We start from the raw sequence: 27,595 nt of genomic DNA, 5'->3' as shown, positions 1-27,595 counted from the left end.
AGGTCAACGCTCGCTGCTCGGGGGTCAATCACCTTCAGCCGATCGTCCAGGGCGAGACGGCCTTGTGAGCTGGTCAATACGGAAGACCGCGGAGGTCCAAGTACACAGAACAAGTAAAACACACGCACGTAAAGTAAAACACACAATTCTATTTGTCCTTAAATTATATTACACTTAGACTAAACACATTAAAATCCGTCAGTTTGGACAGGCAAATAAATGCTACGCGCGGGTTAGGTATCCGACCTTCCTTGCCGATTGGCGGTTTACGACTTAACGTGAAATAGTTTTGTAGATCCTGCTGAACCTCGGTATCATGCGCATACGGGTCGTGCGATGCTCTCTACTCCGATCCTCTCAGGGAGAATCGGAGTAGACAACCGCTCCCCCTCACACCACCACAGAAAACCTCGGTGATGACCCATCGATGATCATGATGACCGCTGACCTCTCGCTTACTCGCGTTGGCCGTCAGCTCAAGTCCCGTACAGGTCCAGAGCGATGGACTAGCTGTGTTAACCGTATTGGTGAGAGAGATCGCGGTCCAGGGTTGTAGTTCGTAGGGGTCCCGGGGTCATCACCGAACATCCTCACCCATCCAGAAATCGCAGCATTTCTGAAAAGAAATAAAAGAAGACCTCTTCGACGGGATAGGGAGAGGAAGGGATTGGGGTAGCTATTGTTCACTTGGTTTGTTGGCATTGTGCTCCTCTTCGTCCAGTGGAAGTAAACAAATCTTCTCGACCGGCCTTTTGATCAGCTTCGTCGCAGTCTTGAGGGTGACAACACGTACGACACCGTCGGCACCTGGATGGACTTCGCTGATCCTCGCTAGCTTCCAGCGCGTGGGCGGCAGATTGTCGTCGACGATTACGACCAGCTTGCCGACTTCTATCTGCACAGGTGACCGCCAACGTTTCGTGCGAGCTTGCAGTTGACTCAGGTATTCCCTCTTCCAACGATACCAAAAAAGTTGTTGCTTCTGCTGGATCAGTTGATAATGGTTGAGACGGTTTGCAGGTATTTCCGTGTAGTCTCGGTCCGGTAGAGCCTTCAACGATGATCCAACGAGAAAATGCGCAGGTGTGAGCGGCTCGAGATCATTGGGGTCGTCCGACATTGGCGTGATGGGTCTCGAGTTCAAGCAGCCTTCTACTTGGACGAGCAGCGTGTTCATGTCCTCGATCGAGATAGGTTCGTCTCCAATGACACGCAGAATGTGGTGCTTGGCTGAGCGTACGGCCGCCTCCCATAAACCACCGAAATGTGGACCGCTTGGTGGGCTGAACGACCAGCGAATCTCGTTGTTGGCGCAATCCCTGAAGACCTTCTCCTGGTGTTGCTTGTCCCGCAGCAGTGTAAACAACTCGTGCAGTCTGTTCCGAGCTCCGACAAAGTTGGTCCCATTGTCAGACCAGATCTCGGCGACAGGTCCTCTGCGCGAGGTGAACCGATGCAAAGCCTGCAGAAAGCGTTCCGTGGAGAGGTCCGACACGAGTTCGAGGTGCACAGCCTTGGTGCACAGGCACACGAACAGGCACACGTACGCCTTGATCGCCGTTCGCCGAGGTCCTGGGCGAACGAACACTGGGCCAAAGTAATCAACGCCAGTTTTCGAGAACGGACGCGCAACCGTGACGCGTACCGCTGGCAGATCGCCCATGAATTGTCGCACCGGCGTAGGTTTGGCTTTGAAGCATGTTTTGCACTGATGCACGATCGTGCGTGCCACGCTCCGTCCTCCCAAAGGCCAGAATCGAAGCCGAACTGTTCCCAACAGCAGCTGTGGTCCAGCGTGCAGCAGCCCGAGATGATAATAATGCAAAATCAACCGTGTGAAGCGATGGCGCGCAGGCAGAACAGCAGGGTGCTTGGCGTCCTCGGGCTCGTCAGAGTGTTGCAACCGCCCACCCACTCGAATAATGTTGTCCTGGTCTAGGTAAGGGTTGTACCAACGAAGAGGTGATTTAACAGCAACCGTTTTTCTTGCAGATAGTGCCTTAATTTCATCAGCGAACGATTCCATCTGAACCCGACGAATCAGCACGTTCTCTGCCTCCTTCAGTTCCGCCGTGGTGAGAAATCCGGATGTACGGTCCGAGCTGGGAGTGCGGAGAAGTTTCATGAGCCGCAACCAAACGGCTGTTTGACGGATCAGCTTCGGGTACGAAGAGAATTTCGAAAAATAAAGATCGTTGAACTCCTGTACCACCGACCCAGTGTTTGCTGTCACCGATCGACGTCTTTCCGTTTCCGCATTCTCATCTTCAGCTGTAGATTCTGCATTCGGCCAGTGCTCTGGGCTCAAACGCAGCCAATCCGGTCCAAACCACCAGAACTCGTTGTCCACGATGTCCTGTGGAGAGATTCCTCTGGAAATAAGATCAGCAGGGTTTTGAAGTCCTGGGACGTGTTGCCAACGAAATCCTTCCGTGATGTTTTGAATTTTCGACACCCTGTTTGCAACGAACACGTTCCACGTGGTCGGGATAGATCCAAGCCAGCAGAGTACGCACGTGGAGTCCGTCCAGAAATATGCGTCCACTGGAATGTCGAGCGCTTCTCGTAGAACCTTGAACAGCTGCGCCACCAAGACCGCTCCGCAGAGCTCCAGTCTCGGAATCGTCTGAACCTTGAGCGGGGCAACCCGCGACTTTGAGGCCAGCAGACGAACCATAACTTCTCCCTTTGCGTTCTCGCTACGAACGTAAACACAACCACCGTAGGCCTTGGTGGACGCGTCTGAGAAGCAATGCAGCTGAACCGACGTTGCGTTAGGGATGACGACACATCTCGCAAACCGAACCGAACTGAGAACCGGTAATTGCTCCTCGAATTTCCGCCAGTTCTCACCCATCATCGAAGGCAATGGCTGATCCCATTCCAGACGCTTGCCATCGATGCCCGGCGTCCACAACTGCTGCATGAACACCTTTGCCGTTGTAACCGTTGCGCCAAACCAACCGTGGGGATCGAAAATCGACGCAATTTTGGAAAGAACGTTCCGCTTGGTGAGTGGTTCATCAGGGCCCGTCTCTGGGATGGTGAACTTGAGCATGAATTCGTCCGTAGATGGGAACCATGTCAACCCGAGCGTCTTCACCGAAGGATCTCGATCCAGGTTGATACCATCGGCGCAGGGAATCGCCAAGTTATCCTCCTCCACACCATACAGAACTTCAGCACGATTGCATGCCCATTTCCGTAGACGGAAACCACAACTGACCGTCATCTTGTCCAGCTGGTTTCGCAGGTCGATCGCCGAGTCCAAGTCGTTGGTACCGGTGATCACATCGTCCATGTAGATGTCTTCGCAGGCGACCTTGGCTGCGAGCGGAAACCGTTCCTTTTCGTCCATGGCCAGCTGTTTCAACGTCCGTGTTGCCAAAAACGGAGCTGGCTTCGTACCGTACGTAACGGTGTTGAGTTCGTACGTGGAGATCGCCTCGGTGGGTGTTGGACGCCATAGAACGCATTGCAACAAACGGTCCTCCGGACAGATTCCGATCTGCCGGAACATCTTTTCGACGTCCGCAACCAACATGATCTGCTTCACGCGACAACGGTAGATTATCGACCTCAAGTCCTGCTGGATTACTGGTCCACACAGCAGAACCTCATTGAGCGACACACCAGAAGAAGTCTTACAGCTCGCGTCGAACACCACGCGTACCTTGGTGGTTGTGCTAGCCTCCCTGACCACTGGGTGATGGGGCAGGTAGCACCGTTTGGCGGAGCCCGTGTCCGTGACCTTCGTCATGTGTCCTAACTGCTCATATTCGTGCATAAAAGCGACGTATTGTTCTCGGAGATGATCGTCCCTGGCCAGTCTCCGTTCCGTGCCGTGAAGACGTCTTACGGCGATGTCCTTGGACTCGCCTAACCGTGACAGAGCGTCTTCAGCTTTCGGTAGAGCAACCGAATACCGTCCGTCTGTACCGCGTTGAACCGACTGTGCGTACAGAGCTTCGCAGCGTGCTTCCTCTGGCGAGTAGTTACCGGCTGCTGACTCGACCTCCTCACAGGACCAAAATCGAGCCACCAAAGCATCCAGCTTTTCCAATGCCGACACGTTGCAGTTAATCCGCGGAGACTCCCGTGAGTCTGCACAACCGCCGCATACCACCCATCCGAAAACCGACTCGTTCAGGGCTGGCAGCTGTTCTCCCAGTGAGATTTTCTGACCGCTTGCGAAGAAGTCAAAGAAATGCTCGATCCCAAGTACCATGTCCACACCGTTGGACATCGAAAACGTCGGATCCGCCAGTACGACGCCATCTGGTATGGTCCAACCAGTGGTGTTTATGGCCGACGTTGGTAAATTGACCGTAACCTTTGGGAGAACTAGAAATCGCATTGCTCGAGAGAAATCTGAGATCCGTGAGCAAACCGTGGCTTGAATCTGCTGCTTTACTCTTGAGACTGCTTGTCCAATCCCGGACACCGAGATGTCCACCTTGTTCCTTTTGACCCGTAGTCGCTGGCTTAATCGTTCCGACATAAAGTTGCTCTCCGAACCCGAGTCGAGCAGAGCCCGCGCTGGAAGCCGATTTCCGTTGTCATCCTCAACAACGACGACAGCTGTTGCCAGCAAAACATGTGTTGCGAAACGTTGAGCAGCGCTTGCGACTACTGTCTCAGATGCGTCCTTGACCTGAGATGAGTTCGAACCTGCTGTACCTTGAGGTTCTTCCCTGGAAGCATTCTCCCGTCTGGTAGTTGATGCGACCTTCACCTGATCCTTCCGAGGGCGGAAACAGAGAAGTGTGTGGTGTCGCGCTTTACAGTTCTGGCAAGAGTACTTCGACTGGCAACCTCTCGCAAGATGTCCAGGTTTGAGACAATTGCGACACAGCGAATGCGTGCGCAGCAGAGACTCCCTGTCCGAAACCGTCATCCTCTGAAACACCGAGCATCTGTGAAGAAGATGGGTTCCCGTGCACGCTGGGCAGCGTTCTCCTGACGCTTGAGCCGTGCTGTAGTTAGTCCTGACCACCGACGGTTTCGACTTCGGTTGTTGTTGTGGTTGCTGTGATGTACTCTTTGCGTTAGTCGTCTTCGGAGGCAACGACTCGAGCACACGACTACGCCGCTGCAAGAACTCCAGCATGTCCTTAACCGTGTCCTGATCCTTGGTAGACGAGTGCTCCTCCCAGCCTCGCCGTGATACCGGGTCAAGACGATCCGTCAGCATGTGCACCAGAAGCAAGTCCTTGTAGTCGCCTGGTTGTACAATCTGGTCCAAGGATTGGACAACCTTCTCAAATCCTTGGATGAGATCACGCAACTCCTCAGAAGATTCTTTGGACATGGCTGGCAGTTCGAAAAGATGCTGAATTTGACGCTTCTTCATTTGCTTGCTGTTGTTGTAATAGTTCAGCAAATCTTCCCAAGCTAACTGGTAGTCCGCGTTGCTCATCTTGTACTTGTCTACCATCGTCGCAGGTTTGCCAAACAAACAACCTCTCAGGTACTGTAGCTTTTCCACACCGGACAGGTCGTTCCGCCAGTGGATGAGCGACGTAAACAAATCCCGGAAGCTAACCCAATCGTCGTCATCTCCGGTGAATGTCCGCAGTTGGATCTGAGGTAACTGCACATGGTTCAAGTTCTCGCAACCTAGCGTAACGTTAGGCTGATCCGACGTGTGGTCTTCGCGCTCCCTGAGCCTCTCCAAAAGAAACGATTTGGCCTCCATGTAGCTCAAGTTGAAAGCCATCCGGGCAGATTCGTAAAAATCCTCCGCTTCAAAGAACTCGTCGTGAGAAGTGATATCAATGAGGGTTTCGCAAAAAGTCTCATAGATGTCATTGATAATTTCCAACCGAACGCTGACATCGCTGGCCGTAGCGGTGTCCTTGAAGTCCTTGATGAACGTCTCAATGTCGCCAAGAGTTGATTGAGTGTCCTTCAACTGAGCCTTGAGCCGTTTCAGCGACGGTGTCTTCGCGCTGTCCGCTTTCACTTTCGGAGGCATCGTGTTGCGTTTGAGGTGAAATTAAAGAAGAGATGCGTGGGTGTAGTACTCCGTGGTTGGGTCTTGCTTCGCAAGACATATACCAGCTTTACCTGTGGAAACAGTAAGCCGCACCTCCCAACCAGTACCAACGCAGCAGTCGTACACGTGGCAAATCGTCAACAGCAGCAACTCGAAATCAACAACAAAGTTCAGGCAAGCGAAGAGGATAGAACGAGCATGTAGTATCAAACAAGAACGCTTCGGCCGGACATATACGTGTAGCTTTACCTTTAAAAACAAACACGTCAGCTGGCCGGCGAGCGATCGTCCCAAAATCCAAAAATCAGTCGAACCAATGACGTCACATCCAAACAGCAGCAACTCAATCAGTGTGTGCGGGGGCGAGGTGAAGAGGTACAAAACGCAGAGGTGTAGTATCAAAAGAGAGAGGCCTCGGCAGGCCATATACTATTAGTTTACCTGGAGAAACTAACAGCGTCGCCGTAACCGTAGCGAAATTCCAAAAAAACCAACCGCCCTCAGGCGTATAGGGATGCGTGGCAAAAGGATGAGTCGAGTCGAAGAGGGTGAAATACTTTTAATTTGTGTGTATTTTCCGTGAGGCTTCGGCAGAGACATACACTGCTCTTTGTCACTCACCCGGGAGACCAGAAATCGCTGCAACCTCTTCCTCGATCCTTGTCGTCCACGTGTCCGAGATGGCCGCCGACCTCGTCAACGGTAGCACGATGACGTCGGGCGTGATGACCGCTTCCGTCCGTAGCGGTGCGTAGCCGAGCGCTCTCCAGGCGTACGACTTCCGATGAGTGCACGCAACAAGCCACCGATCGATGTCCTATCGACAGCAGCGCGTCGTCGCGTTCCACGTGGCACACGTGTCCAGTGCCAACGTCCACACCAGCAGCGAATGTCCGATGTCGCCGACGAGTCGTTGGTGAGCCACCGATACGGTCCTGACCGGTGCTCTCGACTGCCTCCGCGCAGCTACTCCGAGGGTCGACACCCTGTCGTGGCCGACAACTGCTGCTTGCGGGCGAACCGGTGCTCCAGACCAGTTCGGATGGGTTGTGAAACCGTAGATCGTCGTCACGTCGCAGAACCGGAGAAAATGGTGGTGTTAGTGGGTTGCAAGACCTTGCCCCGGCCGGACATATACTTGTTCGTAATTAATTACCTGGGAAACCGTGTCCCTCGCTGGCAGTATACGCTCCAGGCCGACCCGAGATGATGGTGAAGCTCGACGATGACGATCCAGGTCCTCCAGTGTCGTAAAAACCGGCCAAATCCTGGCACGCGGTCCGCTTCCGACGCCGATCGATTTGGCGCGCAGCAGGAACAATGCGCAAGTCCCGCGGTGATTGTTCGCGCAATTAATTGTCCCGCAACTCCAATGGCGCGATGCGTATTGTACTCCACGGTGTATTGTTGTTCAGGCTGGCGCGAACCGTAGCGTGGCGTGGTTTGTCCTCCCCGTGGTCCTCAATCCTGGAACCGGAATCCTTGGTCCAGGATCCGGTTCGAAGGACCAGAATGAAGGGGTGAAGCGATTGGGGCCTTCGATAGCTCGGCGAATCACCCCAACATCGAATTGCAGGATTGAAGATCCACTTGCCTGTCTGCTATAGCTGGTGCTGCTGGTCGTCTGCACAGGTCAACGCTCGCTGCTCGGGGTCAATCACCTTCAGCCGATCGTCCAGGGCGAGACGGCCTTGTGAGCTGGTCAATACGGAAGACCGCGGAGGTCCAAGTACACAGAACAAGTAAAACACACGCACGTAAAGTAAAACACACAATTCTATTTGTCCTTAAATTATATTACACTTAGACTAAACACATTAAAATCCGTCAGTTTGGACAGGCAAATAAATGCTACGCGCGGGTTAGGTATCCGACCTTCCTTGCCGATTGGCGGTTTACGACTTAACGTGAAATAGTTTTGTAGATCCTGCTGAACCTCGGTATCATGCGCATACGGGTCGTGCGATGCTCTCTACTCCGATCCTCTCAGGGAGAATCGGAGTAGACAACCGCTCCCCCTCACACCACCACAGAAAACCTCGGTGATGACCCATCGATGATCATGATGACCGCTGACCTCTCGCTTACTCGCGTTGGCCGTCAGCTCAAGTCCCGTACAGGTCCAGAGCGATGGACTAGCTGTGTTAACCGTATTGGTGAGAGAGATCGCGGTCCAGGGTTGTAGTTCGTAGGGGTCCCGGGGTCATCACCGAACAATATCAAAAAAGGGATCTCGAATTCGTGATCGGGGACCAAAAATACCCCTTATGACAAAGTTTCAGTTTGAGTTGCTGATATTGTTGTTGTTGCATTTAAATCGGAGAAAGTGGTAAGAAATGGTTTTAAAACTTGTTTTTACCGTTGTTCATCAAAATTGAAACAGGGCTTCAGAACCCTATTCCATATGAAAGTTAAACTCAAAAGTTTAAAATGGCCAAAAAATGCAAAAACTATGAAAAAAACGAACCCTTTTCATTTTTTAACTAACTAACTTTTTATTTATTTTTTAAGAATTCTGTATTCAACATTTCAACCAAAACATTGGTTTGCTGTATCTACAGGCCACACGGAGAGAAATTAGTTCCCAAAATCGTAAACAAGCGTTCATGAAATTCAGAACCACGAACAATGGTTGCATGGTTTGTTCTACAAAAACGTACTATAGGATTTTAACAATTTGTTCGTCGTTCCGAATTTCTTGATATCATTCTAGCACGTTTTCAAGTATTTTGCTGTAACTTTTGAAAGAAAGTTTATTCTAGCTGCATATTCAACACATTTATTCCGATTTTAAAGATTGGTTTTTAGTCGCCGTATTGCAAATCTCTCCTGTAATCGTTAACAAACCTCCCCTAAACTTGAACTCCAATCCCAACCCACACGCAAATCCAGCTAGCAAAATAGTCTTCCACTCAGTTAGTAATCCCGATAAAACTGGCATCCCTGCGTTGCCACAATCAAAGACAAACTGCAATTACTCACCGGGTGAGCTCTGGTGGTGAAACTGGAGCTCGGCACAGCCGTCGTCATTACCGTTGGTATCGCAGCCTGCCACTCCAGCGGTCCCGCCAGAACCGGCACAGCAGTTATTCCCGGACGCCGCCGCCGTCGATAAGCTGTTACTCCCGGCTAATCCACCAATGACAGCAATGTTGTTGTTGTTGTTGGCGACCCGTTGCTGCTGCCCCAGACTTATCTGCGAGCCTGAAACCGGCGAAGTCGGTCCATTGCCATTGTGCTGCTGCTGCTGCTGCTGGAGGCCACCGGGGAAATTATTGACCGTTCCGGCGTTGTCCTGGGCAACCGAGGAGGCGGCACTGCTCGAGTACTGCTGCTCTTCGCCGCTGGAGGCGCCACTGTTTGACAGCTGAGTACCCGCGGCGGCGGGGGCCGCTACTGTGCTGGTTCCGACGTGACCACTTCCGCCTGCTACTCGGGACGGGCGGTTCTCTCGCATATAATCGCCGAAAAATATTCGTGACCTGTAGGGGGAAAACACAAAAGGGAAAAACGGGTCGTTAGTGTTGTTTTGTTGTTGGAGTTTGGGATATTTTTGTTTTGTTCCGTTGTACCGGGAAGAGTTTTTGTTTTTTGTTTTTTTTTTCTATTTTACATGTTGGAACGTTTGTTTCAATCGAAGTAATCGAAACCATTCTTCGAGGAATTTGGGTCAACGGGAATACGTTCTAGAGGGATACACAACTTTCGACATGTGCACATTCCATGATGGATATATTTTTTGCTGGAATCCATGAAGTGTTGATCAAACCGCAACAGCACGTAAATTCTTTTCGACGAACCCATTTATGCTTCACGGAAAATCAATCAAAATTCCTTTGATTAATCAAACCGGAAACTTTAGAGTTTTGTTCAGCGGGAATTTGGGGTAGATATCTCTTTTTTGGACCTACTATGCAAATTAAAGTAACAACTTTGTAGAACATCGCAAAGCGCTAGAACGTGATCCTGAAAAGATAGAGGTTAATTATTTTAGCATGTTTTGAAATTTGGACGAAAAAAGTAAACTCCAAAAAACATCTTGTATCTTTCCAAGATCATTTCCTAGCGCTTTGCGATGTTCTACAAAGCAATCAACTATTCAAATTTGACTAAAATGGGGTCGCAGAACTCCAATTTGATGTTAAAAGTATGAAAATATTTTTTTTTTGTTTTGGTCGTGATTCGATTATCCGAAGTTCCATACAAACCTTCGGATAATCGAACTTCGGCTATGGCGTCATCCATAAAGTATGTCACGCTAAAATCAGGCAAAATGTGTAACGTCACTCGTCAAAAACTGACCTGTCACTTTTTGTAGATGTGCAATGTGTGTAAACAAAGCGAAATAAACAATTTCAAGTGGTGCTGACAAGGAAATTCACAAAAAATCCTCACAGATTGATTTTTTCGGAGAAGTTCGGGAGCAATTATCTTTTGCGTGATTCGTGTCCTCTCTTTTTCGCGGGTGAAGAAAGTTTGCTCGCGAAAATGTTTTTTTTTTTGCCATGCAAAAAAATTTAAGCGTACACCAAAAATTCAGGAAGTCTTCATTTTCCTAACATTTTTTTGGCCTTTTTTGCAGGTTGCTATAACGAAACCATAACAACATTTTTACCTAGGTATTTAAAAACGTGGGTTTTATAAAAAAAAATTTGGGTATCAAAAAATCGGAAATGTTATGCCCTTTCCGTTGGCACATAGGTTGACTTGAAACATCAATTCTATCGATACAAACGGTATTATATCCACTCCAAAATGTCAACAATATTGACATTAAGATAAATTAAAAAAAATGTTAAATAAAGTTTAGATAAGATTTATATAGAATTTACAGAATCATATAAACTTTTATGCTAAGTAGTCAGTTATCTTTATATTAAATCCACATTATTTTTTTAATCAGTCAAGGATGCCTATTTGGAGTTGGGACACTGGATTTATGGTGATTTGTCAACAAATAACTGTATGAGCGAGTTGTGGCGCTATAACCACGGCAAGTAGTGTCCAGGGCATTCGTGGAAATACAATGTCCCATCCCAGAGGGTCCCGGAGTACCAAACTGTGGAATCCCACTATCCAACGAGAGAATCGCCCAGAACGGCGACTCCCTAGATTTGAGCCTCTAGCTCGGAACACTGATGACGACTGAATGCCGCGCTCGTTCAAGCTGTCAAATCTGCAAAGGGGGACGTCGATATAAACCTTTACGCCGACAAGCAGCCGTAGCGTGTAGTCTACACGCTCAATAGGTTGCATTCAAGTTCCATCCTAATATGCACACCACACATCCTCCCTCTACTCAAGAAAAATGAAAAAAAAAAAACAGATTTTAGGACTCATTGCGGTTTGAGTTGCCGTTTATTTACTGTGCTGTTATCTTACGAATGTTAGAACCAAAAAAAAAAACAAAATGTAACCGGGGTCGAATGGGATCGAACCTAAGCTAACTGGGGTGAGAGGCAACCACGCTTACCATCGCCCGGACTATAAAAGCATCTAGCTCTGATTGTATTTGCACCACATAAAATGTTGGGAGAATCGATGTAATATCGTCTTGTCTGCCACTTGGCCTAACCCTGGCGGGAAGTCAATCATTGCAAACCCTGCCCATTTCGAAACGGTCATCACTAATACTTGCCGATCTACGGCGTACAACGCATCGATCCCCTTCTGATCAACTGAGACGAAAGAGCTCGAAGCACGATCGATACATTCAAGTTAGTTGCACTTCAACCATGTGCGGGTACTAACCGTTGAGAAAGGCCACCTCCAAGCCAAGCCTAGTGCGTGTAGAAAAGTGCGTAATTAGAAAGTCCTCCGAAATTGTAAAGATCCTCCAATCAACCACCAAGGCGACCTTATAACCCAGTATCGCCCACGGACTTGAATGAGCCTATTTGTTTGCCATTAGACCGTCCACCAGCACACTTGATCGTATACAATTTTACAGAACCCGAGGCAGTAGTAGAGTGTGGATGGGAAAACCTTCAGGGAGAAGGATTTTCTTTTTTCGGTTTGATTTCCAGAAAACGACGCAGTGATCTTCGCCGGCCCAATCGTTCAACCGAACTCCGGACAGCATCAACCGGAGTACACGATCACCCGTAGCGTCGGATATCACCTGATCACTGAACACGTAGTGCACACGAGGACATTCAGATGTCCGTAGGAGATCAGAGCCACGGTATCCGATATAAGGGCGCCGCCATTTTATCGTGTGATCAGGATGACGCAGTGCCATCAGCCGTCGAGGAGCGCTCAGACGCTCCGGCCTCTTAGGGTTGAATCTTCATCACGCGGGACAAGCCGTGCTTGCCTTTCACGACCACTTAGTGTGAATACAAATGCATTCTGCTCAACCAAACCACAACGACGTGGTGGTCGACGACCATTATTCATGCGCGAAGGCCGTCGGGAAGCGCTTGGACGTTCCGGCCACATGTTTCACCTGGTCAACCGATCTCGTCACTACAACTGGGCGGTGATCGACATCACCTGCTCGCCTCTGAAGGCCGTCAAGAAGCGTAGAACAATATATCACGTGTGAGATGAGACACGTGGTCATCCGACGACAAGACGCCGAACAGCAGACGGCGTTCGCAGATATGGGGTCGCCCGCGTTTCTGCCAGATGTCTGTTCACCCGCATATGTGGGGTCACTCGCGTTCTTAACGGATCAGATCAGCTAGATTAAGCTCCCCAAGTCGTTCCTAATTCGTTTCGCCAATGATAGTCTACCACTATTCTCAATAAAGTCTTTGATCTAAACAAGTCATTTGACCCTTCGTGGTGGAAAAGCTTACTCTTTTCGCCCCTGGGTTGCGAGTCCAAGAGCGAGAGAGCAACTAAGCCGGTCCTTTGTGAGATATGACAACCATAACCTCTACCACAACGCCCCGTATATCCTGTCTGAATTACAGGCCGTTCCTGTCACGCCTCTTTCATGCATACATTCCATCTCACTCACATAATGTGGACATCTCATCTCGCGTGCATTCTGTGGACATGCCCTCTTCTTTTGTTTTGTCGCGGACATCCCATCTCGCTTCAGTCCTTCAGACTTCTCGTATTCCTTTCATCTTGCGGACATCCCATCTCGCTTGCATCCTGCGGACATCCCATCTCGCTTCAGTCCTTCAGACTTCTCTATTTTCTTGCGGATCTTGCGGACATCCCATCTCGCTTCAGTCCTTCAGACTTCTCGAATTCCTTTCATCTTGCGGACATCCCATCTCGCTTCAGTCCTTCAGACTTCTCGATTTTCTTGCGAATCTTGCGGACATCCCATCTCGCTTGCGTCTTGCGGACATCCCATCTCGCTTCAGTCCTTCAGACTTCTCGAATTCCTTTCATCTTGCGGACATCCCATCTCGCTTGCATCCTGCGGACATCCCATCTCGCTTCAGTCCTTCAGACTTCTCGATTTCCTTTCATCTTGCGGACATCCCATCTCGCTTCAGTCCTTCAGACTTCTCGTTTTCCTTTCGTCTTGCGGACATCCCATCTCGCTTGCATCCTGCGGACATCCCATCTCGCTTCAGTCCTTCAGACCTCTCGAATTCCTTCCATCTTGCGGACATCCCATCTCGCTTTGGTCATTCGGCATCTCTAAGTTCTTGGATTTTGTGGACATCTCATCTCGCTTTCATCTCTTTTCACATCAATTAAATACGAGTGAATTTATCTAAAAAACGACAAGAAATACTGATTAGGCACATTTCTATTTTAAAAATTAATGAACAAAATCTAAAGAAATATTTTCTTAATAATTTCTTTACTATGCCGCACTCTATACGGATTTGTGTGGATGCACCTTACTGGCCCAAAAAGTCTGCGAGTTGCTTCATCCGCTGACCCTGTACCACTTCCTGACCAGCTACTTAACGCAGAATATCACACAATTGCCTTTCGGAACATTAATTTCTAAACCGAGATTTTGCAACGGATTCGTGTGAACAGACCTTACTATCTCGACACTGCTGCATCTTTCTTCACACATTAGCATTAAACCAACTTTTCACACAGCAAAACATCATGATTTTTATCAATGGAGATCACGACACCACGCAACCGGAACAATTCCAAACTTCTCCCAGAGTCTGTCCTCTCGTATCCTGGGACAAAACAAGGCAACAAAAAGTTGTTTACCCTTCAGAGACGAGCCGCCTCAAGAAACCATTTTACTCGCGCCGTCTGAGCGATTCTCTCGTTGGGGGGGGGAAGGTCCAGGTTACAGCTACAATATCCGGCAGGATCGCCAATGTGGAATCCCACTATCCAACGAGAGAATCGCCCAGAACGGCGACTCCCTAGATTTGAGCCTCTAGCTCGGAACACTGATGACGACTGAATGCCGCGCTCGTTCAAGCTGTCAAATCTGCAAAGGGGGACGTCGATATAAACCTTTACGCCGACAAGCAGCCGTAGCGTGTAGTCTACACGCTCAATAGGTTGCATTCAAGTTCCATCCTAATATGCACACCACACACAAACCTTCTTAGCATGGTGCTCCCAACGAATACAACCAAATCTCGGAGCGTATGGTGGTGTGTCCCCACGCTTCTTCCTCCCCTGTCGATTCAGAATTGTGTTGTTGTTCGAACACTCAGTGCTCAAACTCAACCCAATTACGAGTCATCTCTACGATACGGCTTTACGCAGTAGGCCTGGCCGCTTTAACGCTTGTGATGTTTCAATGCATTTCGATGCAATGGTGCACTACAAATGTTAATAAATGACAAGAAGAGTGCTAGGCGTCATCTAACCTAAGGCACTCTCCAGGATCCCTTCGAAAGATTGGCTGCGCTAGGGTCTGATTAGATTAGATTAGATTAGATTTGTCAACAAATAACTGTATTTGTGTTAATTTTTCAAAAGATGTACAAACTTTTTTTGCACCTTTTTTGATTTTTGTAATAGTATTTGTTATAGAACTTTTTTATAGAAATCATCTTTTCATGAGCTTTTTGTAGCAAAATGTTCAGCCTGAGTTTCCGAACAAAACGTAGTACAAGATTTATGTAAAACTTTTCCCAACGTCCCATCGAATCAGTGTCTTCGGCAAAGTTGTTGGTTTTGATGAGGACCTTTCAAAAAAAAGTAGGTACACGGAAAAAAATAAATTTTATATTTTTTTAAATTTGGTCAAAAACATGAACTGAAGAAAAGTATCAATTTTAATACCTATTTCAATAGTTAAGTTTGACATAAAAATTGAAATTATTATTTTTTAAATCTGAAAATATTGAGGACGAATTTTCTGATTGATTGGATGTCTTCCGCAAACATGAAGGTTATTATTGAATATTACCGGAAAAAAATGGTACGCGGAAAAGATATCCCATTTGTTTACCTTTTTATCACAAAAACTCAAATGTCAAAAAACGTATTTTAAAAAAAATCGAAGGTAATTGATGTATTAGGGAAATTAAAAAAACATCTTTTGAGCCATAGTGCATGATGGTTAGGGTGACAATAAAAAAAAATCGACATCAGAGATACCCTCTGATTCGATTCCTTAGGCAAAAATAAGTCTCGGATGAGTTTTCAAAAAGCCGTAAGAGCCACCGTGACCTCTGACACTAGTTTTCGTTTTTCTCCAAAATTGGAGCACTTGGATTACGTGTAGATGAACAATCTCAAGCATTTTTGATATTGGTTTTTCGTAAGTAGGTCGAAAACCGATGCAAAAAGGACTTTGTTTACCAATGGCTCTTACGGCTTTTTGAAAACTAATCCGAGAAGTTTCTGTGCAAATTTTGAGCCAAATCGGTTAAGGTTAAGGGGTCGCTTTTTATAGTTAAAGTTAATATAGGAAAAATCGCAAAAATGTGTGCAGAAAAACATCGCTTCACTATTTTTCTGCCAGGCGGCGCGGGTCTCACCAAAAATTTAATTTCCTACAACTTTGTCCAAGGGTGCAAAACGATCCGAGTTCATTTTTGGTGTTTTTTTTAGTAAAAAGTATTTTCTAATATACTTTCTATATACCCCTTATTTACTTTCAAGTCTATAAGCCGATTTCTTTTCATCGCATTGCTAATAACTCATCAGGACCAACTCTGATCTTCTAGCACCCTTCGACAAAGTTGTAGGAAATTAAATTTCCTACAAGAATCTCACACTTATACAATGTCGGGCGAGACCTGCGCCACCTGCTGCCAAAATCCTGAAGCGATGTTTTTCCCATACATTTTCGCGATTTTCCCCATATAAACTTCAACGATAAAAAGCGACCCCTTAACCTTAACCGATTTGGCTCAAAATTGGCACAGTTACTTATTATTGCCTAAAGAATCGAGCCAGGGGGTTTCTCTGCAGATTTTCAATTTTTCTTGTCACCCTAATGATGATTTTTTGAACAAATAATGTTTTATGAAAAGGTCGAAAAAAAATTTTTTTTTTAAATAATCTTTTGACAAAACTAGTTGAATTTGTACCGTTCTCGAGACATAGCCTCATTTGGGTATATATTTTCGATTTCATTTCTTACTTCAATGCCTCTCGAAAAATATTTTTGAAAAGCTGAGAAAATTTCACAACAACAATTTTCTTTTTGAGACTTTGAAAATTGAACATCGATTCGAATTCTTTGTGAGGCTGTTTCCCAGAAACGAACAGTCAGATTTTTAAGGTCAGCTTATCAACAATATTTTTTCAGAGTTGGCTTTCCTTAATAAAATATTTTTTTAAAAAGGTTTGAATTTCCGAATGTGATAGCTACTTTTAATCCAAAACGATGCACTTTATCCAAAATTCGGTGAAGTACTTTTTCAATTCAAATTTGATAAAGCACCAAAAATATTAATTTTGAAATTTTGTAACCTTGTTTTCAGCAAAAAAAACATTTTTTCAAAAATTTTTGTCTCTGGAACGAGAAATTGCGCCATCAAGCACTTTAGCTCAAAATAATACTTATTTAGGGAATCCAACTTTAAGTGAAAAAAGTTAAATAAAGGAATGGGTCAAGACACAGATTTTCATTTATTTCCGTATACATTTTGAATGACCAGCCCGCAAAATTGTATGGAGACTTGTATGGAAAAACGAATGATGCAAAATTGTTTCTTTTGACAGTTAGGCAAAGTTTCATAAAAAATCGTGAAATAAGTTTTGGAAATCGAAAGAACTACTCATTTTACAATCCTCTAGGATGGATAATCAGAATAAATAATTAAAAGACAAATAAAGGAAATCAAAAAGCAAAATAGAAATATTCATATTTTCCCTCAGAAACTTCCACTTGAAAACAAATAATTCGATGAATAGCTTGCAATTTCGCGATCAAATGCATTTGTGATCCCATTGTTTGGGAGCATTGAAATTAAATTGAATTTTCCACGTACCGTTTTGTGTGTTAATTGAAAGTGCACACAGTAGATATCGAGTCCGGTGGTGACAGGTGTGCGTTTAAATCAAATCAATATTTGCCTACCCATTTGCAAACGTGCGTTTGTCAATGATCGAATGGATGCGTGGGCAAATTAATCTCCATTCATGTGATTTAAAACTAAAAACAAAAAAGTGTGTGTTTAAAAGCAAACACTTCTGTGAATATGACAAATGAAACGTTTGATTGGTGCAGTTATTAATTGTATTCAGCATCGAACAAGAATGTGTATGGATTGATTCGAATCCGTTAATATTTCTGGATATTCCATCAATTTTTTTCCTTCAGATCAGGTTGAATAGGGAAAACATTCCCAGAAAAGCATTCAGTTCAACTCAGGCCGTTTCTGTTGAATTTAACATTGAGCTACAGTTCAGATGCAGGCCAACGTATTATCAGCAATTCAACATAATCTGATAAATAAACTTCAAAAGCATGTATCCAACTGTTGGAAAGGCTTTATACAGCAACAAAAGAGATGGGATCGGAACTCATTTTGTTTGCTCGAATAATGGGCTTCTCTATGATCAAAAAACACATTTTCCATCATTGGATTTTCAACGTACGCCATCTTGAAATCGACCCAAGTGCTTGTTTACAAACCAGTTCCGTAAAAAATACGTTTTAACGTGTGTCCGATCGATAATACTGTTGCTCCACCTGTGCAAATCGCCTCCCCCACCGAGTCCTCATCCGCTGATGCTGCCGGTCTGCTGCTCCCGGCCACAGTTGGTTTAAAATCCACCGTCAAAATACGCCTCACCTAGCTCGCCACTAGGTCCGATTAAAAGCTCCTGCCACCGCTATTCCTGCTGCTGTTCTATCATCCAGAGGTAAACGAGTCCCTCCTGGAAACAGCGATCTCCGTGCTGCTGCTGCACGTTGAGTCTGCAGGTAAAGCTGTGCTGAGCAATCGTTGATAACAACTTTGGTGCAATCGAAAATTGGATGTAACCTCATGTAACCAAGTTGGATGTAAATAAAGATCGTGCTGCCTTGTCGTCTTTCATTCATCCCCCCGGTACGCCCTGTCCAGCTGCGCATCTGCCATCTCGCTTCAAATCAGAGCTGTCACATCGAGAAGCTCGTTCTGTATGTGTACAACGGGGAACTCTTCTAACCAACGTCGATCCAAGAGGCTGAACAACACCGCTGTAGCAACGTGACAAGGTGTGAGTATCGTGTCTGAGCAGCTTGAATGTGTCTTGAACCCATACGCACTACACACACACGCCTTTGTGTCCAAAAATTAGCGCCATCTATTGGTGAGCACTGCTCGCGTGGAAAAACTTCAACTTGCTCCTAAGCGTCCAAACGAGTTGAAAATGGGTGATACACGACTGAGTACAGCACTACCGGAAATCGCCGAGATCGTCCAGAACGAAATGAAAACAATTACCTCCAGCATTACTGAGAGCCAGCAGTTCATCTCCTCGACCTTCGATGATTTCGTTGCAAAGTTTACTGTTCTCTGCGACGAATTTAAAGCATTACGCCGAGAAAATGCTATACTAAGAAATGCTCTGGAAAACCTTCAAGCTCAAACTAAAACTCTACAAACACGCGTTGACGATCAAGAGACCGCTGCTGATTCGCATCAAAAGTCGCTCCTTGCATCGCACGTAATAGTTTCAGGAGTACCGAACATTCCTAACGAAAACGTTGATGCTACAGTCGAGAAAGTTGGCATCACCATGAACTGCCACCCCCTCCTGAAGCATGTCGTGTCGTGTGTAAGAATGAAGTCGATGAACGGTCAGCCCTGCCCTCCCATCAGAATCATATTCGACCACCCAGAAACAAAGACTGCTTTCGTGGAAGCAAGGAAACGCTACGGGAAACTTCCTGCATCATCGATCTTCAAAAATATCCCCAACAACACCGGAAATGTGACCATAAGGAACGAGCTATCCCCACTAGCTATGAAAATACTAAAAGAGGTGAGAAGCAAGCAGAAGAGTATTGGGCTTCAATACGTCTGGCCAGGTATGCACGGGGAAATTCTGGTGAAAGCAAACAGCTTTTCTATGCCTATCAAGCTCAGGACTAACGCCGATCTTCGAAAGCTAATCTCAACTTCATGAGTGCAGCAAACCGTATCGTATGTCGTAACATTGTTAACAAGGACCAATGTACAATTTCTCCTCACAAAACACCAAAGTTGAAACCCCCAATCTACCTATGTTTGCCACTGGAAACCAACTTCTGACGCTGCTGCAAATCAACATTCGTGGGATAAATAACCTAGAAAAACTGGACTGCTTTACTTCCTTCGTTGAATCGCTGAGAACCAACGTTGACGTAATAGTAGTTGGAGAAACTATGTTGAAACAGGAGAGATGCCAATATTACAACATCGCTGGGTTTACCAGTGTTCATTCCTGCCGTAACCAGTCTTCAGGAGGACTTGCAATGTTCATACGCGACGGTATGGACTACACTATCAAGAAAAATATCTCGCACGACGGGTATCACCACATCGAGATGTCGATCAAGCTTAAGCATAAAACGTGCACCATTCACGGTGTCTATCGTCCGCCGGATAATGATCTTCCCCGACTGCTTGCTTTCGTTGAAGGCATTCTTGCAACGACTGATCCGATGTGCCCTACGTTCATCCTAGGAGACATCAATGTCGCCGTGAATAAACCAGCTGAAAATGATGTTCTGGAGTACCTCAACGTGCTGGCTTCATACAACATGTGCGTGACAAATACCGTTACAACTCGCCCGCTGAGCAACAACATTCTTGACCACGTTATCACGAGAACAGACGATGCTGATCATACTCACAACTACACGATCGACTGCGATTTGAGTGACCACAGCTATATCCTGACGCAGTTCAAATCTCCACCTAAACTTCCACACCGCGTTACCTTGACTAAACCGAAGACCGACTACAGTTCTGTACAGTGTGAATTTGAGCAATTTCTCCAAAACACTCAGTGGGAAGCTATGGAACCTAACCTGCGGCTAGCTACAATTGCTAATGTCTACAGGGAGATTAAGCATGCCCATACTACCGTCGTCACAGTTGAAGCTAAACTCAAAAAGGGTGACTGTCCCTGGTTTACGTTGGACGTTTGGGTGCTGATCCAAGTGAGGGACAATGCCCTGCAAAACTGGAAAGCCGACCGCCAAAACCCCCACCTGCGCGAGCTGCTTGATCGTGCAAACAAGTTACTTGCTGCAGCCAAAAGAAAAGCGAAACGCGACTTTCATTCAAAACTCTTCAACACCAATAACGCCAAACTTCTTTGGAAGAGGATCAACGAAGTTTTGGGTAAGAACTCGAAGCAGGATGCTGTCGTTTTGAAGGTCAACGAAAGCGAGGTAGTTGAGCCAACCATGGTTGCAACTCACTTTAACGACTATTTCACGACAATCGGAGCAAAACTCGCTGAACAATTGACGTCTACGCGGAATATCAACGAGTTCAACACGATCAAGATTTTACCTCGAATGGGTGGGTCTTTCTTCCTGTTCCCTGCCGCACCCGAGGAGATTGCACGTGTAATCAAGACTCTAGACCCGAGTAAAGCTGTTGGCCATGATGGGTTTCCAGTAACAGCACTAAAACAACACTCTGAACAGCTCTCCAAGATCTTAGCTTCAACTTTCAACGACTCTGTGACGAGTGGTACCTATCCAGAACATCTCAAGGAGGCGATTGTTCACCCTATATTCAAGGGGGGTGATCCTACACAGATGAGTAATTACCGTCCTATATCTGTCCTGCCATCAATGAACAAAATCTTCGAAACCCTGTTGTCGTCACGGCTGACCAAGTTCCTGTGCAAACATAAGTTTTTCTACGAGATGCAGTACGGCTTCCGGAAAGGTTCCTGTACTGAAGTTGCTGTTCTAGATCTTGTGAATGATATCTCTGAGGTGATTGATCAGAAGCAAAAAGTTGCTGGATCAATTTTCCTTGACTTAGCCAAAGCCTTCGATACGATCGATCATGAGCTTCTTCTGGATAAGCTCAACTCGTACGGTGTTCGTGGTCTGGTGAATGATCTTCTTCGAAGCTACCTGTGCAATCGTCGACAAAAGGTTAGTGTAAACGGAACTTTCAGCCCCGAACGTTGTATCAACTGCGGAGTCCCGCAAGGAAGCAATGTTGGACCGTTACTTTTCCTAATATACATCAACGACATGGCCAGGCTAAAGCTCCACGGTCGGCCCAGGTTGTTTGCAGATGATACTGTTGTGACTTATCGCAACGGTGGCGTACTAGAAATGGTATCCGACATGACTGATGACTTGGCCAAGATCAACGCCTTCTTGGAGAATAATCTACTATCACTAAATGCGAAGAAAACTAAAATAATGTTTTTCCGAGGAAGCCGCATGACAATACCACCTCACCCGAATGTAGAAGTGAAGGGCTGCTGTATTGACGAGGTCGAAACCTTCAAATACCTTGGGATACACTTGGACTCAACGCTTACTTGGAAAATCCATATTGAAAACCTGGTCAAGTCTAATGCGCCACTTTGTGGAATGTTCAGGAAGCTTTCTCACTTTCTTCCGCGACACGTGCTGATGAAAGTTTACTATTCGTTTGTGCATAGCCGGTACCAATTTGGAGTATCCATCTGGGGCTCAGCCTGTGCGTCACATCTGAAGACAGTCCAGATCCAGCAAAACCGGTGCCTGAAAGCGATCCTGAAGCTGCCTTTCCTGTTCCCTACACTCGAACTTTACAATTCAACTCTTCACAATGCTCTACCTATTGCTGCTCTCCACGAACTCCAAACAACTATACTAACGCATCGCATGGTTAAACTGAAAGACATCCATCATAACTTCGAAATCCGCATGCTGAATCACCAACGTGGGATGAGAATCCAAGAACGTTTAGTCGTTCCCCGCTTTAGGACGGAATTAGGGAGGAGAAGATTTTGCTGCAACGGACCAAGAATGTACAATAATTTACCCGGTGATTTAAAAACAAGTGATCAACTTCTTAAATTTAAACAAAAAGTGAAATTTTTTATCCGTGCCAACCTAGCTAGATACTTGTAACGTTTTTAAAATGTATTGTAGTGAGAATATGTTAGTGTAATCTTAGATAATGTAAACAGTACTTGTAACTAATCGTTACTGCAAAGAGGTCTTTTAGAGGAACGCAAGTTCATTGAGACCTTAAGTGCACACGAATTGTTAACCTGAAAAACATTACAAAACATTTTTTTCTGTTCTAATTTTTTTTTGTTTTCTTTTCTGTTTGTTCTGTTTGTTCTGTTTTTTTAGCTGTTTGTTCTGTTTGTTCTGTTTTTTAGCTGTTTGTTCTGTTTTTTTTTCTGTTTGTTCTGTTTGTTCTGTTTGTTCTGTTTGTTCTGTTTGTTCTGTTTGTTCTGTTTGTTCTGTTTGTTCTGTTTGTTCTGTTTGTTCTGTTTGTTCTGTTTGTTCTGTTTGTTCTGTTTGTTCTGTTTGTTCTGTTTGTTCTGTTTGTTCTGTTTGTTCTGTTTGTTCTGTTTTTTTTAGCTGTTTGTTCAGTTTTTTTTCTGTTTGTTCTGTTTGTTCTGTTTGGTCTATTTTTTAGCTGTTTGACGATCAGTGTAAAATTACGATTTTTTTATTTTAATGATAATTGTCTCTCCAATCACACTACCGACTGTAATTAAACGTTAAATGTCGCTGCCCTTGCCCCCCCAATTAAAACGTATAATTCCACCCATACTCACTGGTAATCCGGTGGAACCTGGGAAGAGTACTTCCTTCGGTGGTGATAGGGAACATTTCCAACCGGCATTGGCACCCGGTCCGCGAACACTCAAACTACGCCCCAAACTCCTCCTCCTACTCCCCCCCTTTTAACTCTTCCTCCTTCTCTTTTGCTCTTCCTGTTGCTACTCTTCCGTTCACCAAGTATCCACCAAATCGCAGCAATTAAACGATTCGAAATTCGATTTCACCATCCCCAACTCCACGGCCAATTTCCGGGCCTTCCTGAGCCTGGCCACCACCACCACCGCGAACCACACTAAAAGCTCATTTTAATTGTTTTCACTGAATTTTTCATGTATTTTCCCCCCACGAATCCGATTCGCCGCCGCCGTCGATTTCAAATCCGATTAGTTGGCCGTTTCCGGTCCGACGGAGACGCGGTCACCGGGGCGGAACATTTGCATCGATCAAATCAAATCACGAACCGCTCCACGTGACACAATCTCTGCAGTAGTGCGACCTCCAACCGGCTAAACAAAAATATTTACGCTTTAGATTTATTTAAATTGAGCTACCCCTCGCCGCGAGGGGACGTCCAACGCGACCGAGCTGGCAACCCTGCCCGCTTCTACCTTTGATCTAGCTTTAATTAACATAACTCATTTACGCGCCGTTATTATTATTCACTTTTTGACCTCCAACCACTCTCGTTGGCACGTGTCTCGAGGTTCCCCCCTCCTATAACACCTCTCTCTCTCTCCGGTGGAAGTAAACGAACCCCTGCGGGATTCTTCCAAGAATCGGAAAGCAATTACAAAACTTGTACCCCGACGGCAGGCAGGCGAGGCTGGCAACAGTGACGCGAATCCTTGAAAAGGCAGAAAGGTGCCCGGAATACAATGGGCTGCGAATTTTCACGATTTTTTTTCGAAAGGCTGGCAGCACTTCTACGCACTTTTTGCTGAGCATTAAATAATTTTAACATCAGTGATTTTTTTTTTTCAAAATTTTGTTGAAACACGTACAGAACACCCTCCAAAAAAAACTTTCATGTGAACTTTGGAGAATTACTTTCGTGTCTGATGGGTGTGGGAGAGGTGAGTAGACCCCTTAACCACAGGGAACAAACAAGATTCGTGGCGGTTAAACTTTTTGATATAAACGCCGCCGCCGTCGAGAGGCGGCTTATTTATGTAGGACTGTACTTTCTTGGAGTGACTTCTTGATCCGCGAGTGTCAAATATAAATGGCTGGCGGCCGTTGTCGGTGAGTCTTTTAGAGGGCCTTGCGATTTACTTTGTGATTTGTTCTGGAGAGTTTAATGACAGTTACAGAAAGTGATAAATTTTGGACGTGGTCAAGGAGAGAGCATTAGTGGAAATAAATCCATTCCCATCACTCTAAGCGGTGGTGTCTGAATGATGCTCGATGATCCGTTGTGTTCCTTGAAATTTACTAAAACCAAGGACACTAATCAGTAGAGCAGCTTTTTGAGAACATAACTGTTTAATGTGTCTTTTACCAAAAGTTTTTTTTTCTATTTCCTTTAACAGCATTTTACAAAAATATGTTTAAAGTCTTTTCCCATCTGACGAGAATGCTCTGTTGCCAACGCAATTTCTATTGCTGGCCTACATTTTTTCTTTCAGCACAATTTTGTGGATTAAACTAATAAAAAGTTGCATTTCCAGAGGAAGTTTCCTGGCATAACCCTTACACGCGCTGCTGGAGGAGCCTTAGTTCTTTATTTCTAGAGTTTTTTTAAAGGTCCTATAAGCTATTGCCTTTCATATGTTAATAGGACCTATTAAAAAAAATGTTTTGGGCCAAGTTTTTCTATTTCTGCTCATAATTTTGAATAAAAGATAACAACACAACAATAACACTTAAAAAACTATAAGAAATATATATATTTTTAATAAAAGCTGAGAGGAAAATTAACAATCTTTGTTTGAAAACCATATTTTATTATACCTAAACTCAATATTTCTATGGAAGTTTCTAACTAAGCTGGAGAATTTTGTACGATAATGAAAACATAGAAAAAATAAAGAATTTTAATTTCCAAACACGTAGTTGAATTCAATAGACCACTTCCAGGAAAACATAAAATGCCTAATTTATTTTTGTTTTTTTATCGATAAAAATATTTTTTTGACAAGCTTTGAATCGGATCTCAATCTTTAAAAAAAAAGCAATCCACTTTAACGACCCCCGGGTCTTTTGTGGGCTCTGTTGCAAGTTTCTGCACATTTCTAGGCGTCCGAAGGTTATGAGTGGTGAGTCACCCAAAACCTCTTTTACGCAAATGGACCGACGTTTTACTTCCCCATCCGATAGAAGACCAGGAGGATAAGGCGGGAATCGAACCCGCGCCCCATGGCAACTTAAGGATCGGCAGCCGAAGCCACTAACCACCGCGCCACGAGGCCCTCGATCTTTGGTGGTATTAATTTAGAATATATTTGACTCAATTATTTTTTTTACTTTTTAAACATTTAGAGTTTTTAAGTCAAAAAAGCACCTCCGTGTAAGCACGAGAGCAAGCAGCAGTCAAGTGCTCAGTGCTCCATCGTTTTTTCGATTTTTTTCGCCGTAAATTACCGTGATTACCCGCGAGTTTGCTCCTGCAGCATGCCAAAGGCCGGCCGTGGCCGTGGCAGTTCGAGTGCGGCCTCGAAAAACCCGCGAAGTTCGTCTACCGGCCGTGTGCAAAAAGGTAAACAAACCAACGCCGTGTCGACCGCCATCGCGCAGGGGAGCGTAAGCGCAGAAGGCATCGACAAAAAGTTACTTCATCCCGGATATGTTCCGAGGTCACCAGTGCGAACCCGTTCAGGTACTTCCGGTGCCACGACCAACACGTCAACATCCGCCAACATTCCCATCAGGAACGAGTTCCAGATGCTGAGCGACGACGAAGAAAACAACAACAACACCGACGGTAGCAGCACTACCGACGACAACGACAATCGTCGTGCACGGAAAAAAGTGCCGACGCCAAAAACGAACAATTCTCCAAAAGAACGTAGACCACCTCCATTTTTTGTTTTGGACACGTTGGTGGACGAGGTTGACGAGTTGCTGGAAGGCCTCGGATATTGTCTGAAAATCGGTAAGTCGTCAGTGCAAGTCTACACATTTGACAACAAGAACTTCGACCTGGTTGTGGAGAAATTGAAGAATAAAAACTTCAAGTTCTACACATTCGACCCCGTGCAGAAGACAGCCGTTAAGGTCGTCTTGCAGGGGTACCAAGACCGCCCGATCTCCGACCTCAAGAAGGACCTCTCGGGTGCTGGAATAACGCCGCGTGACATAAAAGTCCTCTCGCGGAAGACAACAGTCACAGGTACACACACACTGTACCTGTTGTACTTCGACCGCGGCACCGTCAAGATTCAAGACCTGCGACGAACTAAGGCGTTGGACGGGTTTTGGGTAAACTGGCGGTTCTACTCAAAGAACCCGTCGGACGCTGCACAATGCCACCGTTGCCAGAAATTCGGCCACGGCTCGCGGAACTGCAACCTCCCGCCCCGCTGTGTGAAGTGCGGTGAAACACACCTCTCTGAGGTGTGTGCACTGCCGTGCAAGGCGGACCTGGGGGACAAGGCAGAGCAAACCAAGGCGCGCATTAAGTGCGCCAACTGTGGAGGTAACCATACCAGCAACTACCGTGGATGCAGTGCATGAAAAAATTACCTCGAGGAGCAGGAAAAGAGGAAGAAGAAAGCAGCAGCGTCCCACCCTCCTCAGCGAAGTACGAGCGTAACCGTGCCGGCTGCTGGGCAGCGTACGGTTCCCGCGGACAACTCAGCATTCCCCCCTGGCTGGGGGCGATCGTTTGCCAGCGTGGTTGCTGCCGGTAGCGGCAATGCGGCCCAGCAAGAAGTCACCGGGGAAGATCTCTTCACCCTGCCAGAGTTCTTTGCTCTCGCGGGGGAGATGATGTCGAGGTTTCGGACCTGCCGTAACAAGGTGGAGCAATTTCTAGCCCTTGGGGAGCTGATGATCAAGCACATCTACAAAGGATAAAATACTGTGATATAGTTATAAGCTTTTTCTCTTTCTTTCCTCTTTCCTTTGCAATTTAAGCAAGTTTTTTTTTTAATTTTTCTTGCTCTTGTTAGTGCCATAGTTATAGAAATAATTGTTCCAAAATGGATTATGATGCAACACACAGCTGAAAGGAACTCCAAAACTCTGTTATGAATTGCAAAAGAACTGATTGTATCTTGATTATTAACCAATAAAACCGAATTGAATTGAAAAAGTCAAAAAAGCTAAGGGGTTTCCTCTGTTTGTAGGACCTTTAAAAAAAACTAACTTAATCCACCTATGTGGTTGGAGCCTTCCTCACTCATTACTAGAGCTGGAACTTCGGATTTCCGGATAATTTGCAGCATTGATAATTCTATTAGAAAATGATCTAACTCATACATGTCAGCTTTTTTTCACGACTGTGGGGCAACATTAAGACGAAACAAAATAATTTTACCGGAATTCAAATGACCTTTAATTTTGTA

General features: G+C 45.8%; 2 protein-coding genes across 2 annotated transcripts; both read right to left on the bottom strand.

Annotated features, from left to right (window-relative positions):
- Nucleotides 1-676: 676 nt before the first annotated feature.
- Nucleotides 677-5,977, bottom strand: LOC120423721 (uncharacterized). Its single transcript, XM_039587624.1, has one exon. The coding sequence runs from the start codon at nt 5,975-5,977 to the stop codon at nt 677-679; it is 5,301 nt and encodes a 1,766-aa protein (XP_039443558.1).
- Nucleotides 5,978-8,811: 2,834 nt separating this feature from the next.
- LOC128092377 (uncharacterized) lies at nt 8,812-23,878 on the bottom strand. The gene is made up of 2 exons (XM_052706081.1): nt 23,084-23,878; nt 8,812-9,480 (listed from the first exon to the last, which is right to left on the bottom strand). The coding sequence occupies exons 1-2, from the start codon at nt 23,149-23,151 to the stop codon at nt 8,973-8,975; spliced, it is 576 nt and encodes a 191-aa protein (XP_052562041.1). The 5' UTR covers nt 23,152-23,878; the 3' UTR covers nt 8,812-8,972.
- Nucleotides 23,879-27,595: the final 3,717 nt, after the last annotated feature.

Source organism: Culex pipiens, chromosome 1 (assembly GCF_016801865.2).
Source record: "Culex pipiens pallens isolate TS chromosome 1, TS_CPP_V2, whole genome shotgun sequence".
NCBI lineage: Eukaryota > Metazoa > Arthropoda > Insecta > Diptera > Culicidae > Culex > Culex pipiens.
Note: the sequence above shows the minus strand (reverse complement) of the source record. Positions and strands in the feature narration are given on the sequence as shown.

Coding starts and splice junctions, on each gene's coding strand:
- LOC120423721 (XM_039587624.1), bottom strand. CDS start 5,977: ATGCCTCCGAAAGTGAAAGCGGACAGCGCGAAGACACCGTCGCTGAAA.
- LOC128092377 (XM_052706081.1), bottom strand. CDS start 23,151: ATGCCGGTTGGAAATGTTCCCTATCACCACCGAAGGAAGTACTCTTCC. Junction 9,481..23,083: donor CAGGTTCCACCGGATTACCA/GTGAGTATGGGT, acceptor TTCCCCCTACAG/GTCACGAATATTTTTCGGCG.